We start from the raw sequence: 19,294 nt of genomic DNA, 5'->3' as shown, positions 1-19,294 counted from the left end.
AAGGTCTGTTATGCTGCTTTCTTTGAACTGAATTTTTATGCTCTTACCATCAAGAAAAAGCTAAGCAGCAGTGTAACCCCGAGGAGCTGGGATATAACAACTGTCCTGGGTCAGCATGAGGCCAAACCCGGAAATTATCCTTTATTTAGCTCATCTCTAATCCAGCCGCCTCTGTGCAACCTTTTCCACTACTCTCTACCGATTATTTTCACAGATCACACAGACACAGACGTCAGGCATCTAGACTAGTGGTGCTGCTTCACCGTACAACTGTCTGTATCTTACACGTCTCTGCTTAAGGACCAAAATATATCACCAAATGAACCTTTGCACTTTCTTGGGTACAGCACTCTGATAATTGACCACAGTCCAAACTAAGACGTTTTTTTTTACAAAGTTTTTAGTGAAAAGTACAGTGTGTAGAATTTAGTGACATCTATTGGTGAAATTCAAACACAAGAACCTGTGGTAGCTTCAGTTGTCATAAAAACTCAAAAGGTGTTTAGTTTGTCCAGTCTGGACTAATGTAAAAAAACATGGCAGCCTCCGTAGAGAGGGTCCCCTCTATGTAAATATAAAGTATTTAAATATAAAGGGCCTTTTCTGAGGATAAAGAAAACTACAATTCATACAATTTAGATGAAAAACACTCGTAAAAATATCATGAGGATTATTTTATGTTATTTTTCTTAATGTTTATATTTTCATTTATCTCCCATTTTCCTGATACTTAGATGTTGTTGAAGATGGCTTTCTATTGACTTTTGAAAAAAAAAGTACTAGCTCTTATTACTTTTTTGACTCAGTAATGTGAATTCTTTGAATTGCATTATATTTTAAATGAGTTTAGAAAAAGTATCATTACAAACTTTTAAATTAACCTGCATGATATTTTTTGCTGAAACACTACATCGAGTTAAATACACCTCATGTGGATAAATTTCATTCTCCCAGTGTGTAACAGCTTTCCATCTGTTTGCCCCAGAAACATGGACTGTAAAAACAAACAACAACTCTGGATCATTTCCTGGCCCAACATAAAGTCACTGGAGCCAGGTGAAGACAGAGGGAACCACCCCCACCTCCATGTGTGTCCACTCCCTGCTGTTCAAATGATGTTCACATCTCAAATTGATTTCTGGAGATGCCTCTTTGGCAAGCAGCAGGAGCGTATCAAAAGGAGACCTCTGAGTGTGGGGTGCAGTCCTGTTACTGGCTGACGGTCATGTGACCCAGTAAGCTGTTTCACCTCCACATACATTCAATCAGCCCGTGACACCAGGAGTTAGTCATAGCCCTTCGATGGCTCACAGCCAGTCCTTCAACTTTCATCACCAGCTGTCCTTTAAACACGAGGTGACACTTAGGCAGTGACACCATAATTTGCCACACATATGCAGAAAATGATTCTATACCATACACTTCCACACACTGGTGGGGATCGGGTGTAATGCATGACTAAAAGATCCCTGCTGTTGTTGATGGAAATATTTCAGGGCCAATGCAGCAGGTCAGAGCAAAGCACAGTTTCGGTTTCACACACAGGTCATAGTGTTTTATCAGGGTGGAGGAGTAGGCGGGAACTTCAAAAAGCTTGATTAATCAGCTCCTGGTTTCTCCTGCAGTGGCACTGTAATGTGCTTCAGGAGGATAAAATTCATTACAATTATTGGGGGCGGAGTGGTACGAAGGGAAGGAGAAACCATCGGAGACAAAGGCGTTCAGGACTGAGGTGAGTTTGGGGGAAATATATATATATATATATATATATATATATATAGAGAGAGAGAGAGAGAGATTATGATGGAAGTATCTGTGGGAGATTGAGAAAGAAACAATAGTATCACTACGAATCATCATCAGTAAAATAATAACAATAATAGTCATATAAAGAAGCAGAAAAGGGGAATTACTTTACAGAAACAACACAGAGTCAAATAAAGAAATGAGAATAAAACAAAAAGCAAATAAGAAGTGATCCATATAAGTGACAAAGGAGAAAACATACAGACAGAAAGAAAACAACTCTGGGGCTGTGTTTCAGAAGGGTGATCATTCATTTCAGATTTCAATATGGCCAAACACATACCTACATTTATTGTTTTTGATCAGACAACTATGTAACCATATCATAGTGACATATCTCAGAAGAGCAGAGGACGGATTTCTGATCCTCTTGATAACTGATAACTAAGTTTTAAACTTGTAGCTTACATACGAAGACCTGTTCTATTCTGGCTCCTGTGCTGATCAGAACAGAGGTTTGGTAAATCAAGAGTATAACCAGAGAGTCTGTCCCACTTGTCTTTAGATAATGGCTGGGATGAACATATTGAAATATTCAGTTTTTACTGCTTTGTTGTTTTAGTCTGAAAAACAGTCCTGTGAGCACCAATTATTTTCACGGATAAACAAGAGTAGCTAAAAGTGACATCCCACCTCTTTGTTTCACACATTTTCTTTAAACTCACATCAGTGTAGATCTAATCACCCACTCATGTCAGGAGCCAAAGTCTTTTCACTTGTTGCACAAGTGTTCAGTATTTAATGCATCGTTGGCCTCCATCCAATGGTTTCTTTGGCTCTGGGAAAAGCTCTGTGAGTAACACGCGCCCCCACCCTGACCTTAAACACTCCTCCCTCTTACTGAGAGGTCAAATGGTTGGGCAGCAGACCAACTTTCAAGGACATTGTCTCAGAAGATTGCAGTGGTTGCAACTAAAATATTATTTTCCGAATGTATTAATCAGACTATAATTTTCTTAATGAAAAAATGTGACATTAAACTGCTTATGATGTAATGTGAATCATCCAAAACCTTAAAGTGCACTGTTCCTACTCTCATTTATGAGAATTAAAAGCCAGACCTGCACTGAAACCCAGATATTTTCCTGAAATCTTTCGGAGCTGTATGTGAGAACACGAATGTCTGAGTTGGTTGCTGAGTACATGCTCTGGAACTTCTCCTGCCAGTCCCCTAGGTCAGAGTGAGACCATACAAGAAAACAACAGGAAAAGGTTCAGACACCAAACTAGAAAAATAGAAATATCTCGGGATGAAATAGATGAGACACGAAGGAGACACTGATGTCAACTTGGACAGACGAGATCTGAGAGCTTTTGGCGGTAAGGGGCAATGCTTGTGTCAATGTGCTGTAAATACAAACACTGATTTTCGCAGCAGAGTTTACACTGTACGTCATCTCCTTCCTCCTGCATGGTATACCCAAGCTCCTCCCCTTGCCTGAATGTTCTGGACATTTGACCAGGACAATCTCCTGCTGGATTATTTACATGTGAAAGACAAACTCCAGAAAACCTATTTTCCAGACATTTGCTGGAGCTTAAGATATCATCATTATTGTATTTGTGTGTTTTGTGGCAATAAAACCGTCTCTTGCTGTCGTCTATGTTGTAGACGCTCCTTTTCTGCATTACTCTCCATTCCCGCACATCATCTTTAATGTGTCAAAGATCGCTGCATCCCATCTGTCTGCTCCTATTGTTCGCTGTCTTCTTTCTCCTTCAAACTCTTATCCTCTTCCCACCTTTCTGTCTGTAAGAGTAGCTTCGTGTGAAGCAGCTAGCGCAGCCACCTGTCTGCTCTGCTGCATCGCCACAGAAGAAAAGGCAGAGGACGGGAGAAAGGAAGCTTTTCTCCTCCTTGACATCAACACTCACAGGCTGCACAGGAAGGAAACAAGCATGGGGCATTTAATTAAAAGTACCTCAGGGTGGCAGGGCATCTTTTTGGCAACTTAAGCCAAGATTAAAATGCTGCAAGAGCCTGTGATAAAGCAAAGCATTTCTGATCACACTGGATAGCTACCAGTTAAAATGTAAACAGGGTGATAAAGAAACAATATTCCAAATAACCTCCAAAACAGCAAAGTCTAAAGCTTAAGATCTCATTTTTTTCTTTATGCACACAGATGACAACATTTTATGGAAATCGGTGGCAGTGAAGTCTTTTGTCTTACTAACTTCACAGTGTATCAAAGAAACTCAAAGTGAATCAAGATGGTGGACAGAAGCTGAATACCGAGAGCAAAGCCCGGAGATTAAAGCGTTTCAGAATGTGCCCATTTGTCACCGACTCTCAGCTGCATCCTGCTACATGAGGTGGAGGAGCCATCGTCACCTGTGACAACTTTAATCTCACTCATTGCACGTGGAGCCATCAATCTCAGTGCTGAGGTGCTACACCACCATGAAGTAAAAGCATTTCAGCTCACATCAACTGTATGAACAAAGGAATATAGGGGTGTGGTTCTGTGTTTACAGAGTCAATCCATATATTATTAATTCATATATTAATGGGATTTACATTTAAAATCCACATTCTCAAATAAAAACAATGTCCGGCCACACGAGAGTTTTGGCTCCTTGTCAGAAATAGTCTTTGTTTGCTCTTCATTCCCTGTAACTCCTACAAAAGTCTCCCACCTGGTTCCAAAAAAGGAACTGCATTAGCTTCATAAGTCTTTTAGAAGGAATTTTAATTCTTGCCTGATATTTTTATCTTTGGCTACATTTTCTTTTGTCTATTTTTCTAAACTTATCTTATTGTTTTGACATTATGTACATTTTAACCTCGTAGTTTTTCAAATATACTTGTCCTGCTAATTGATAAGTTAATTACCTCCTCCAAGAAGGTTGTTCCCCCCCCCCCATGTGTTTGTTAGCATAATTACGCAAAAAATACAAAAAACATTTCCACGAAACTTGCTCTCAGGACATGAGCCAAGAGAGAACCGATTCTATTTTGGTGAATCCTGACAAATTGGCTGATACAGCAATTTTCCTTTTCTTTATATTATCAAAGGATATTTACTGAAGTTGTTTTTGAAATTTCCCAAAGAATAATTAATAGACTTTGATTTAAAAAAAAAAAAACCTCACTGGGGATTAATATTTCATGATTTGAATTGTTTTGTTGGCTTAGCTATAGAGTCACATTGAATTTAAGGGACAGTTCTACTGTTCTACTAAGTGTCGTTCTAGAGTTACCTTTTTTCTTTGTTTTTATGTATTCACAGCTATGTGTACCTCAGTTTAAAAATTGCTATATTAATAAAGTTATAAATAATATTAATGTATATCACAATCACGTGCATTGAGCATGCTCAAGCCCATGGGCATTGTTGCAATGACTTCTATTGTTCTGCATGTATAGAGGCAGTTGTAACCTTATAAAACAAGAACAATTTTACTGCACAATGGCTGCTACAATAAAAAGAGAGGGATTAATGACACATGTAAGTCAGTACCCTTGTTGCATTAAACGGCTTAGGTTCATGTGACAGGTGCGTGATGAAACAGGAAAGTCTTTTGAAAACACAATTTTCAAGTGTTTCCAACTGACTACATTTAAGGGCATGAAAAACTCTGAAGAACTATGGATGCCAGATGTCAACATAGCCTAAGTGATGCATGTATCCGTGTGGATCTAGGTCACTGTCTTCATGTAAGAGAGGTGAGAGCCACATTCAAATGCATACTGAGACCACAAACACATAGAAGTAAAATATTAATCATTGGGTCTTAATTTGAATGTGACTTCCTTTATTGTCTTCCTCCTTATTCTGGATTGACAGGAAGGGAAAAGCTTCTTTAAGAGATGCCACCAACTCCATGATGTAATTCCATCTGAAGAAATCTTCCACCCGCCTACAATCCAATAGCAACAGCCCCCACCTGTCCATAGACCCTCCACCAAAGTCATTCATTCACATGCGATGAGACATTTACTTCTGCAGATATCTGTCAGGTTATGGTGATTACATGCACTTTCAGAGTGACACGCTGGGCTCTGCCGATACTCTCAGCTACACTTGACATGTGAACACGGGAAGTGAATATATATTGAGTAGGTATCAAACAGCCACACATCACGTCCATATAAGTAGTGGTCGTCCATCATGCAGCCTGTGATTTATATTACCCGGATGGGGACAGGGAATGACCTTGGGAGGGATGGCTCAACTTAACAACCCTCCGCAGCAGACTGTTACAGCTTTGCTCTCTCTGGTAGCAAACAAAGCTGTAGCTGTTAACTCAAGGCTGGCAGACACTCTCAATACTCCAAGGAGTCATCGAATGCCTATGGAGAAGGACTCTTTGCTGGCTATCTTAGAAGAGATGGGATTCCTGGACTCAATTAACAAGTAGAAAATGCTGGAAGGTGAGAGGTGATCAATCTCATGTGCGACGGAGCTCGAGGAAGCTTTGAGGGGGCGGGGACCATTCCTTTGAAAGAATGACTTGGACACTTAAACGTGAGCAATTCATTGATGATAGTGAGAAGGTCAAGGACTTCTCAGCAATGCATTTAGAAAACTAAGAACGCACAAGGTTCTGGTGACGCCACTCTGCTGTTTTCTCATTTCATTTGCCAGTTTGAACATCTCCCCCGCTAGTTGCTGTACCGCTCAGCAATCATCCCATCATTAATTAAGAGAGGTACTCCTTGAGCACTCTTGGATAATCTCGGCGGTAATTAGCAGTGCCGGCTCTTTGCCCACTTCTCGCCAGGGTTTCAGGATTTCTTGCTGTGGCACAGCTCTGTCACTTCAAACCTATCAGGAGCTGAGCTACAGCGAGCTGCTGCTGTCGTGTCTGGTGGGCGGCCGGGTGATAAGTGGCTGCCTTGCCTGGAGACAACTAGTGTGATCTCAGATAGGACAATCAGTAAACACAGCACAGAGAAACACAGCAGTCGGCCTCACTGTTTAACGCCCCACACCGCAGCTCAGGTTCACAGGGAAGAGGCAGCCAAACTCCATGACACTGCACTATGTAACAGCTTCATGTGTAACAGCTTCATGTGAAACGGCTTGATGTCGAATAGCTTCATGAAAACACCAATTAGCTCCCTCTCTCAGCCAGTGCTCAGAAAATGATCCACAGATCAGAAAGCTGCTGCCTCTAAAACCTGCAAGATGAGGAACAAGCAAAATAATTAAAGTAAAAGAGAAATGTTTCGTTATATTGAGCTGAATTATAGAGCTTCTATTTTGAAAAGTTGTGAACATGGGTCTGAAGATTGTGTTAATTAAAGCACAGACTGGATTGTATAAAATAACCAGTCAAGTATATATCAACGTATATATACAAACCAAACACATTAACAGTAATAAAACAAATTCAGTTTGTTTTAATGAAAAACATTGACTATAACACCTTTACTGCAGATAACCCAGGTAGGATGAACACCAAATTTTTTAACTTTACTGTTTATAAAAAGCTCTGCACACAACGTCCACCACACAGACAATAAAACTGTATATTGTAGCATTACACAGGCTTAGCAAACAGCCCATTCCAAAATGGCAAATTTACAACAGGCTCTAAAATAGTGTGTTTATAAAATGACAATTGGGTTAAGTTAAGTTATTCCATGAGACATAGTCCCCTTCTGCCGCGATGCACAGGATGGGAGTGGGTTTTTTTTGTCATTGATTTGAAAGTCATAATGAAATAAACACAATATCCTATTTTGGGATAAAACTAAAATGTCCAATTTGCTGGGACAATTTGTCAATTGATAGGAAATGAATGCAGAAAAACTTCAGAGCTGAGTAATGAAGATCATTTATCAAACAAAAATTAGAGGCTCATTATTGCTTAATGTTAGAATGTTAGATTAAGATTCCTATTTTCAGTCCCACACACAGCATGCAAACATGGGGAAATTGCTCAAGAACACCTTGGCAGTGCCCAGGAGGTGAACTAGCACCTCTCCAACTTCCGTCCACGCTGGACTTGAACCGGCCACGCTCCGGTTCCCAACCCAAGTCGCTATGGACTGCGCTACTCAATAATCTTCAGTTAAAATAACTTTGCAGCTCTCACTCTTCCCTTCACACCCAGGAATGAAGGCAGCTCTGAGGTAAACAAGGCCTTGAGGTCAGCAACGATAATTAAAAGCTTAGTTAAAGGGTAAAGATCTTATTGATCAAGTTCTTTGGCCGATGTCAACTACAGATTCCCTTAATCACCCTGGAACTCATCTCCGCAGGAAGTCAAACTAACATCAATACAGAGTAATACAGGGCAGGGACCGGCAACAACAAAGACAGTGGCTGTGTTGATATATGCCTGATCCTTTTGTCCTTGAGTGAAAAACGCGGTGTCATAGAAAGACAGAAAAGTGTGTTTCTCAAATGTAATTTTTACAGGACCTCTGAACTGTGTGGTTCTGTTATACGGTTCATTAAGAGCCGCTCATATTTCACCATCCCCCTGTGAGCTACATGCTCTGGACAAACTGAACTTTCCGCTCAAACAGTCACCACAGTCCTGCTGACCTTCAAAAACAAAATGTTCCTCTCTCACCCATTTAGAATAGCAGTAGGAAGCTGTGAATATCCCCGCGGGAACTTTCTTAGCCTCTTATACGATGTTGTAGTGAACTATGGGCATGAGATGGATGGTGAGACGGTGACTTATTATTTTTTCTTGGTGCAGAGAAGCCATTTCACATCTTTTATCCTGTAACACTTTAATGCAACATTTATTTGACCGCAGTCTGTATTTAGTTTTTATTTTTTTTCAGAAAGCAAACTTTGTGTCAATATAAATGTTGAGTACGGCGCCTATAAAAGTATCGACCTCTGTTTTTATATTTTATTGTTTAAAGATGCTTGTTTCATTCTTTATTTTTATTCTGGGAGTCCACTAGGGTACCTGTGTCTGATTTACTGTTAAAAATATAAACTACCTGTTGAGCCTCAGAAGCACTGCCCCACGACTTCATTTTATTTAAAAACTGATCACTGTTTACATTTTCACATTTACGCCTGCTGTCCTCACTTCTCTGTTTTCAAGCGACTAAAACGGAGCAGTTTGAAAACACTGCTGCTCCTGTCTTAGTTTGAAAACTCAGGGGCTGTGTTGTAGTCCAGATGGACAAAAACTGAAATGTTGTTTTACACTTACTGTCAGTTACAGTTGTACCTCGTTGTCGCTCCAGAAGAGCAGAATCCACTTTAATTTTGTCAAAAGATGAATTTGTAATTAAATTGACAGAATTCTGGGTTGTACAGTCTATGGTTGTACAAAAGGCGTCACAGTGAAAGTCCCAGCATGTTACAGACAGCCGAGCAGCAGGCAGTCACACCATCACTCATGTTTAGTGCTTAAAAAAAAAAATAGGGGCTCACTGGACAAGAAGGTGACAACAGTTGAGTGGCAACAAGCGTGACAAGGCCACAGCCCAGGGCAGAAGGAAGGGCCCTGACGCATCAGCCAGCTGCTAACCCTGGTGTCCAGCACACCATGTCGCCCACATGGGGAAGCACGATTCGTTGCGACATGCTATGCCTGACGCACGGCTTATCCAGGGAGTGTCACAACGACTGTATTAAAGCAAACTAAACACCTTTCACAGCTTTAAAAGCAGCAGGGGCTTCTGTGGGTGATGCTGGTGGTTCCTAAAATGTGTCATATGTTGGATGCAGCTGTAAAACATCTGTCAAAGCACCTTTGAGCATCTAACATTTCATTTAAAGGAACAAACTGTGATATACGCGTAAACAGGGGAGTACTGTAGGACATTGGAGCCACTTGCTACAGTGAGGTTATTGTGCTTTTGAGAACAGCACAGCATTTTAAATCCATCCTAACACACTGAAGCTGTCCACAAAGAGACTCACATTCATATTTCTGAAAAGAAACTGCGCCGTAAAAATCATAGTGTAGTCTGTTCAGGGTGAGAAAAACAATACATATACAAGACAAACTGTTTTCACACAACAGGGAATGCACTTGATTCTCTGCACTACACAAACTAAGAAAATCTGAGGAAATAATATGATCGCAACCAATTAATATATTGATGATAAAATTGGTCGCTATGAGCCTTTCGCATCTGATATATTACAGAATATACAATGCACAAAAGAAATCTCCAATATCAGTGTCAGCCCCAAAATCTATTTGGGTTTGGCTTGAGAGCAATGCCAGAGGTTGACTTTCATAAACCACTGTGTGTTTTTAGCCAGCCAGTGGACAGTGTGTTTGATGCTGCTGTGGTTGTGTGTTGCTCCTGCGAGCTAGCACGCGCCTGTGCAAGGGTGACGAGAGCACCATGATTCAGTGGTGTTGTGATTTTAACAGCGGGGCCCAGGATGGGCGGTTTATTTTCGTCCGACGCCCTGTGAGTGACAGTCCAATCAAGCTTGGGACTGGCTGTCAAGCCTGTCAGGCTGAGGAATGAAGGGAGATGGGAACCAAAGACATAGAGCAGGACCAAACCATGATGGACGGACCTGAGCACGGCAGCCACACAGGCGAAGGGGTGTGAAAGGGGGGGGGGCATCAAGGAAATGGAAATGTGTGTAGTTTGAAAAATAGGTTGTGGAAACCTAAATCTTCAGCATATCAGTAAACTGAAAGATGAGTAGGAGTGAGGAAGAATTCTTACCAATCCAGCGCATGAACGAGGTGAGGATCTGCAGATATTTGGTCTTCTGAGCGTTAAAGAAAGCAAAAGGTCCCAACAGAACCGCGAACACACTCTGCAGAAACACAAAGGAAACAGTCAGTTAATCAAACCGTTAAGTCCATATTCACAAATCATAATTTGCTGCATAGGGCTTAACAATCTGTACAGGGTGCAACATCCTCTGTCCTTAAGCCTCGATTAGATTGAAGATTAGATTAAAATCCTTTTAACTGGAAAGAACTCAGGGACTTGTGCTTTTGCAATTGGAATTTTTGCATTATTCCTTGTTTGTGTGTTTGCTTGACCCTTGTTTAAGGTCTGTCTTTGACTTGCCATTGTGACAATTCCCTTACATGTAATTCTAACACACCAGTGGAGACGCATCAATCCCCAAGTGCTGTCAAAATCCCATCAGAACTCTCAAAAAAAAGATAGGAGACCAGATGAACAGGTGGGCAAATCCATAGTCCAACAAAAACTTCAAATCCTCTTGGGCCACAGCTCTGATTGCCTATCAGATACTCTCTTTATCAAGAGCTGCAATCAGGGGCAGTGGCTCAGCCTGCAGCTCCAATTCCATCAGTTCCACTCGCTCCTCCATGGATCTCCCTCCACCCCCCCATTCTCTGACTACACAGAGTGGAGCCATGTGGCCGTCACTCGTGTGCCATCCCATCTCCAAAGCAGCCTGCTGAGTTTCAAAGGCTGGTCAGACCTGATATTAACATCCGTCCCTGGTGATATGATCACAACCGCACAGCTCTGAGTTTGTCAGTTCAAACCTGGTGTCTCCAAGTGTACTCAGTATATTTCTTTCTCATAAAAGTAGTTATACACAATAAATAAATGCAATTGAAAACTGTGAACTGTGAGCAGCATAATTCATAAACCCCACCTCCTCCGTGTTAACAGGGACTAAGTCGAAAAGAAAAATCTCAAATCATTCTTTGTCACAAATGGTGTCTGTCATATGTATAGTCAAGTGTTCATGTTTCTGATAAGTTTGGTTAACAAGAATACAATTGCACAAACTACTGAACAGATTAACACGAGACATGGTGAAGGGATGTGACAGGGGAGAGAACGTTTTACATTATTACATATTTTCGTTGTCTTCTCCGAAAGTGATGAGCAAAAATTTTGACATATTTAAGTGGTTTGAATTTTTTTCTCCCTCACACACCCGCGGACACCCCAGCAGGACATCTGGAAATGATAGCTGACTCTTTTTCCAAAATCCAAAACAATTGAAGTTCCTGACAGACACTTGGATGACACCACAGGAGCAGTATGGAGGCATTGCTGTTCTTTTTATGTTTAAAGAATCGGTCACCATTAACTTCAATTGTTTTGGATTTGGCTGCAACGCGGTTTACCCCTGGACTCAAACACTTCACCCACCCCTCCATCGGCATAGTGGTGAGTAGATAATGAGTGAATTTTCTTTTTTCAGGTGAACTATCTCTTTAAGTTTCTTAAAATATCTACATATTAATTATTTAAGTACATATTGCTTACACTGTTTGAATTAGTAAATTAGGGAACCAGGAAACTTAGGACACAGCAAGAGTCAGCTATTATTTCCAGATGTCCAGCTGGGGTGTCTGCGGTTGTGTGAGGTAGAAATAAAATTCAAAAGATAAATAACTAAATAAGCACTTTAACTCTGCTGAATAATGATGATGCCTCTGTGTCTATATATTAAAGAATCACCAGCTGTCTTTTTGGTAAAGTGCGGCCAAAGCTCAAGACGAGTCGAAGCATAAATCTGCACACCCACAGATGTAATGAATGAATCATAATGAAGACACATGTGTCTGAAGAGGGAAGTGAAATTAATGGCAGCCGGCTGATGGACTAAATGCTTCAGCACAGGGAGCCTTTCTCAGCATCTCTGCTTCAAATGAAAATGGAACAATGTCACAATGTAAAATTCTTCTATGTAACAAAATAAAAAACGCGGAAAAACGTGTAGTGAATTGAGATGAGCTCTGACCAGGTCTTTGTAGACGATCAGTAGAACGTTGGTCTTGTTTTTAAGTTTATTGAAACAATTTGCACAAATTTGTTTTTTTCAAAATGCATCCAACTGAGAAAAAGAGGTTTTACATATGATGAAATTTCACAATGCAATTACGGTTCTCTCTTATAATGGCCACTGTGCATTTCCCCCAATTCACACTTTGTAAATAAATACAAGGACTGACCAGCAGTTTCAAAGCATTCCTTCATTTCTGTGTTGATATCTAAAACCTTATTATACTTGTGAAAAAGTCTGGCACTAATGCCACTTGTAAAATAATTGAAGTTAATGGCTGAATCCAAAACACAAGGGCAAGAGCGACACAGCTGATGGAGGAGGGACACAGGAAAAGACAGCATGGGAATGGAAAAGTGGAAGTGAGAGTGGGCGAGCCTGGAGGCATCAGATGCCATGTGCCGTAGGGTGACTCAGACCCAGAGAGCTGGCACGACTCTCCCGGAGCAGATACATAAACTGGTAGTGTGTCACTATATGGGCAGCAGGAGATCACCAGGCTGACTTTAAAAAAAAAAAAAAAAAAGGTGATGTTAGTGTGCACACATATTCTGTTTATCCCACAGCGTGTGGTTGTGTTGATGTGACACACAAAGTTGGTGCTGGGAGCTTCACCTCAAGGAGCTGCTGAGCTGCGGCGGCTGTGATTTTTGCACGTCAGACTACAATGACTAAGCACATTCAAAGATGTAATCCCTCAAACCAAAAACAAAATTCAGAGACAAGCAAACCCACTGAAAATCCACAGAGAAACCTTTTCTATGCTTGATTAAAGTACCGGTGTGTGAGATTTAGGTGAAAGGGATCTATTGGCATAAATTTAATGTAGAATAATCCTCATGATGTTTTCACTAGTTCATTTCATCTAAATTGTGTGAATTGTAGTTTTTCTTTACCCCAGAAAAGAACCTTTATATTTAAATACTTTATATTTACATCGAGGGGGTCCTCTCTATGGAGGCCGCCATGTTTTTTGCATTAGTCCAGACTGGACAAACTAAACACATTTTGAGTTTTTATGAAACTGAAGCTACCACAGTTTCTTTTCCATGTTTGGAAGGAGAGGGTGAGGTGAGGGGTGTTCAGCTGCAACATGTAATTTCAACACTAGATATCACAAAATTCCACACACTGTACCTTTAAGTGCATTTTAAATAGCAGTAATTTTACTAATGTCACACAGAATAACCTTGGTTCCATTTTCTAAAAATCAGCTTGAAAATATGCAGCAGAGTCTACTAGAGGAATAGAAGTGCAAGACAACAGGAGAAGAAGAAATGAATATAACTGGAATTTCATAACTGAGACAGATTGACACTTGGTTCCAATGCATTTATTCATTTAATACTTTGTCCAGGCTGTTCCAGCAATTTCATCTCTCTCTACCTCGCAAGGCCAACAGACAGATTTTCCTCTGCATTTCTGTGTCCTCGCCAGAGAAGCTGCTTGCATTTCATGCTCAGTTTAATAAATGTCTCAATAAACACAAACACTTCAGTCAGGAGAGAAGTGGCATGAATCAGATTAGGCTCGAAGATTCCCTCCCATTCCCTCCTACTCCTGGGCTCTGCTCCTCCTCCACAGCAACAGCAGCACACTCATCACCTTTTACTTTTCACAACAAACACGAGAAAAATCTTAAAAATCTGACATTTTGCTTCCACGCCACGAGACAACACCTGGTCGGCTGCAATCACACACTTGAGTGGAAGGCAATGAACGGTGAGTTTAAGATGAGAAACTGCGGCGCTGACTAAGGCTGGATGATGGATACAAACACTGAGACCTGTCCTATTTCCTCTGCACAGGGTTCAAACTGAAAGTGCATCAGCGAATACCTGAAGAGAGACACATTGTTGCTCAGGAGGTTCCTCACATTAACAATTGATTATTGATCCTTTTTTTTAATAAATGACAACTTTCACATGCAAAACTGGAATTTCATATTTTGAGATGATTTTTTATCCCAATTTCAGAACCTGACACCGATATTATTGTAATGATGGAAAACATCTGCTCACCCATAAACATCTGATGTGAAATTGTGATTCCAGAAATGTACCTTCACCTTTGTGACTGAAAGAAGACGTGTCAAGGTTAACACTACAACTCACCATGTTTAGGAAAGTGGAAAAATAAATCCTGGACATGCTCATCTAAATCGATCCTTTCCACAATGAAATGGGTTCTTCTTTGGGTTATACCCCACCCCTCCACAAGATGTCATGGACATCAGTTCAATAGTTTTTGAGTTATCATGTGGCAATTCAAACAGACCAATGGTTTTTCTTTTTGCGAAATAATATCAGATAAAAAAGATTATCCAAAGGCAAATAATCTTAAAGGTACAGTTTGTAGAATTTAGTGACATCTAGTGTTGAAGTTTCATGTTGCAGCTGAACACCCCTCACCTCACCCTCTCCTTCCAAACATGAAAAAGAACCTGTGGTAGCTTCAGTTGTCATAAAAACTCAAAGGTGTTAAGTTTGTTCAGTCTGGACTAATGTAAAAAACATGGCGGCCTCCGTAGAGAGGGTCCCCTCGATGTAAATATAAAGTATTTAAATATAAAGGGTCTTTTCTGGGGTAAAGAAAACTAAAATTCATACAATTTAGATGAAACAAACTAGTGAAATCATCATGAGGATTATTCTACATTAAATATCTGCCAATAGTTCTTCACCTAAATCTTACACACTGGACCTTTAAATACAAAAATGCAAGCTCATGCACAGGTTCTGCAATCAGCTCTCTATACATCTGTCTAATACAGGACTCAATCCCTCAACAACCGAGTGTAGCAACAAAGTAGCTCTTTACAGAACGTATATTTAAAAAGTTAAAGATGAGCTTTAAATTGTGTTTGAATTGTGAGAATATATGCTTTCTAGGTGAATGGTCCCTTTATGACAACCTCGGCTAACTTATGCATGGGTGTACCATTCAGCCTTTAGTACTGGAACTGCGCCTCCCAGTGTCAACTCTCTGAGCTGTGTTTTCACCCAACTTCACAAGGAGCTCCAAAACACAGCATTTTATATTCCCTGGTTGACTGTGGAGTTATTTTTCACAGTTTTTATTTTATTTTTTTACATCAAATATAGTTTGTTTGCATTAAGGTAATGCGGAACAGTGCACTGGAAAGAAAAAGGATGTTTGACTGAATTATAAGATGTATAACACTTGATAGTGAATAAGAATCAGCTCAGAATTGCTAGATGTATAAAACTATACCCAGGTGTTTGTGAGTGTTTGTGAGTGTTTAAAGCAAAGTAACAAAATCACATCACTTTTGTAAAACTTCTCCAGTGGCCTCTGTGACGCTGCAAAGTTATAATTTAGGAGTATGAGATTAATGGGGCTTAGATATGGTGAATGATCTCAATTATGGTGAAGAGCTGCCACTTACTGGCCTCCAAGGCCATAGCTGTCAATCACTTTCTTAGTCTGTGACGACCAGTGTTTTGGATTTGTGCGGATGAGAGACCACCAATCCACTGGTCTCATTAATCACCACATATGTGAGCGTTTCTCCTGAGCCACGTGTTTGCGAAGGCTCTTCATCCATCACAGTTGGGCCACATAAGTCAACCCTGACAGTCCACCCCATTAAATAATTACATTACATAAACATATTTTTCTGTTCTTTTCCCGAAGGGTGGGCCAAACTCTGTGATGGCACAGATGTCCTCCAGCTCTTGGACATCACTGCAGCTGAATTTGTATATCCACAGGATTGTTGTTCATGACCTCCAAGCTGTCAGGCATTTAAATTGTAAACAGTTTTTGGGAGGCTGGAGGAGCTTGTCTGACACGAAGAGGGTTAACAGTAAAAGACCCGGAGGACCAGAGGAGATCACAGTAGAGCATTGAAAATCACAAGTGCCCTGGTGGTTCCATGCGGTAGTCCAGCCTGGACACTGGTAATACCCCCAACAATCAAACAGAGAAAGGAGGATTATAATCCCCAATCCCCACAGCCCCAAGATCCCCAGCCATTTGTGTCAGATGTTAATCTTTATTCCAAACAGATTTGAAACTGAAAATACTGAAACTGCACGTCAATTTTTAATTAATAAGGCCAAAATGTATGATTTTTGTTCACAGCTTTGGAAAGAAAAGGAATGTAAATCTAAAAAATTATATTCTGTAGAAGTTTGATCTGCTCTAAGTGTCAAATCCGTGTTGATATATGAGGGGCTCTTGCAGGATAACTTAACTCAATGAAGACTATGTGTTCAGCAGATTTCAAGAATGTAAGAATCTGGCGCTATTTGCAGTGTGGCAAACAACTCTGGTATGTCGTCTTTCTTGTTGTCTTTTGCAAGATAGTAAAAATAAATAAATTAATAAATATGCCCTAACCCACATGTGTGCATGTCATTACAGGAAAGCCTTCCTTGTTTTAGCAGAGCAACGGGCTTCCTTTTAATCTCATTTTCCGTCATTTCACCTGCAAGATTTCTCAGACGTGGAGCCAAAACCATTTTTTCAGTAACATCTTTGTTAAACAATAAAACCCAAATTAAAATCCCAGCTTTAAAGGTACAGTGTGTAGAACTTAGTGATACCTAGAGTTGAAGTTGCATGTTGCAGCTGAACACCCCTCACCTCACCCTCTCCTTCCAAACATGAAAAAGAACCCTTGGTAGCCTTTAATTGTCATGAAAACTCAAAAGGTGTTTAGTTTGTCCAGTCTGGACTAATGTAAAAAACATGGCGGCCTCTGTAGAGAGGGTCCCCTCGATGTAAATATAAAGTATTTGAATATAAAGGGCCTTTTCTGGGGTAAAGAAAACTACAATTCATACAATTTAGATGAAACAAACTAGTGAAAACATCATGAGAATTATTCTACATTAAATTTCTGCCAATAGATCCCTTTCACCTAAATCTTACACAATAGACCTTTAATTACAAGATGCATTTTACAACAGAAACATATGTGGTTGAAGTGAAGACAACAGATCGAAGATGCCTCATCACCAGAAGAACTGCTACAAAAACACAAATGATTCAAGTCCTCTACAACTGCACACATCATTTAGCTTTAATTAAAACCTTGAATTGATACCATGGATGTTTAATATATAGTATTAAGGTATCTAAGAGATTTTTTTTTAAACAAAGACAGTTTGACAGAAATTAAGACACTGCTCTACACTCTTGTCACTGGGATTGGCTGAAATAAAGCAGCAGTGAAAAACGACCCAAGCACACAATATTGTGTGTGTGTGTGTGTGTGTGTGTGTGTGTGTGTGTGTGTGTGTGTGTGTGTGTGTGTGTGTGTGTGTGTCAACACAAGAAATCAGTGTGTAAAACAAGACTGATTATTCAGATTCCCAGACAATATTTCATCTTAATGATGCAAAACAAAATAAAACGCTGTGCGAAAAAAACAACAACACTTCGGCTGCATCACACACAGGGTTTAATGGAGTACTGGATATTATGGGGCAATTCATTGCCTTGGTGTTGACATGTATGATAAAAGACTTGAGGGGAACCTAACCATGGTGGTATGGAATAGAAATGGCATAAAATAGGCCATAAAAAGCCCAGGAGATACAAGCAAACCCTTATGATGGCAATAACACGTCAACTGATTCAATGAACACACGAGCAAAGATGCTCACAACATGACGGTGGGTGCTGTAAGAAGGGGCAGATATTACAGAGGAAAGCAGAGTTGGTGCCTCGGAGGCAACACAACGCACTTGAAACCATATTGGAACGATACGTCTGTCAGAATGAACTAGAGTCTACCTTCAGCGCCATTAATCACCTGCAAACATCTCCATCAAGTGGACGTCATTTACATAAATCATGAAAGAATGAATCAGTAAAACTGACATATTTCCAAAACCAATTAATGAAAACTAATTAAGATGTATGGTTCCATGCTGCTTTATTTTTTCAAGAAAGAATTAACTAAACTAGTCTTTTTAACCTTATGTAAGAATCTCACCACCAAAAATCAAAAATGTTTGATGTTTACGATTCAAAATTGGTGGGACATCTGTCAGTGACATTAGGATAATGTTTGTAAACCCCTCACGCTAGAGGACAGTTTGGCAACAGCCCCCACGATCGTCATGAATCGGCCCATTTATCCACTACTGCGCAGCAGGAATAACTGTTTTTTGTCTGCTAAGTGACAATGTAATTATTATTAATTAATGCCACGATGGCAGAGAGCGCAGCACCTTCGTGATCGCTCATTGATTCACATGTCAAACAAAAGATTTATCCTTGATAGTATTCTCTGGTTTCTGCAAATCAAAAATTATATTTTCTGTTTTATCTCTTTGTAAAGTAAAGAGCTCACCATTGAATAAATTTTTTTGGAATGAGTGTGATTATTCTTCAATGAATCATATGTCAACAGACAAAAAATTGCATCAATGATAATCAATATACTGGTTCCAGCTTCCCAGCTTCTGAAAACGTCTGTTTTTTCTCATTGTAAACTAAAGATCCTCACACAAGTCACTTTGGGCATGAAAGTACAGATTTTATTTTAGATTAAACAATTAATCAATAAATTAATCAAATAATAGTCACTATTTGCCGGTCTAACAGAGTGTCAGAGCCTCATGGATGAAAATAAAGGAATACACTGACAGAACTTGACAGCAAATTAGTCATTTAGAATCTTTAATGAGAATAAGTTAATTTGTAGATGCAGTTAATGAAAGGATCCAGACATTAAATGTCTTCGACATAATAATAATCAGTGAGAATGATGCTGTGCATAAAACCAGGCGACTGAGGGTGAAATTACAGAAGATTCAGGTAAAGCAAGTAAC

The 19,294-nt window shown here is 39.9% G+C and overlaps 1 protein-coding gene across 1 annotated transcript in view; it reads right to left on the bottom strand.

The window, feature by feature from the left end:
• Window positions 1-19,294, bottom strand: part of tmem104 (transmembrane protein 104) — a 51,625-nt gene that overhangs the window by 4,272 nt on the left and 28,059 nt on the right. The window contains exon 9 of the mRNA XM_020094732.2: window positions 10,427-10,520. Within this exon, the coding sequence (XP_019950291.1) occupies window positions 10,427-10,520 (94 nt within the window). The remainder of the gene's footprint in view (window positions 1-10,426; window positions 10,521-19,294) is intronic.

This window comes from Paralichthys olivaceus, chromosome 5 (assembly GCF_024713975.1).
Source record: "Paralichthys olivaceus isolate ysfri-2021 chromosome 5, ASM2471397v2, whole genome shotgun sequence".
Taxonomy (NCBI): Eukaryota; Metazoa; Chordata; class Actinopteri; order Pleuronectiformes; family Paralichthyidae; genus Paralichthys; species Paralichthys olivaceus.
Note: the sequence above shows the minus strand (reverse complement) of the source record. Positions and strands in the feature narration are given on the sequence as shown.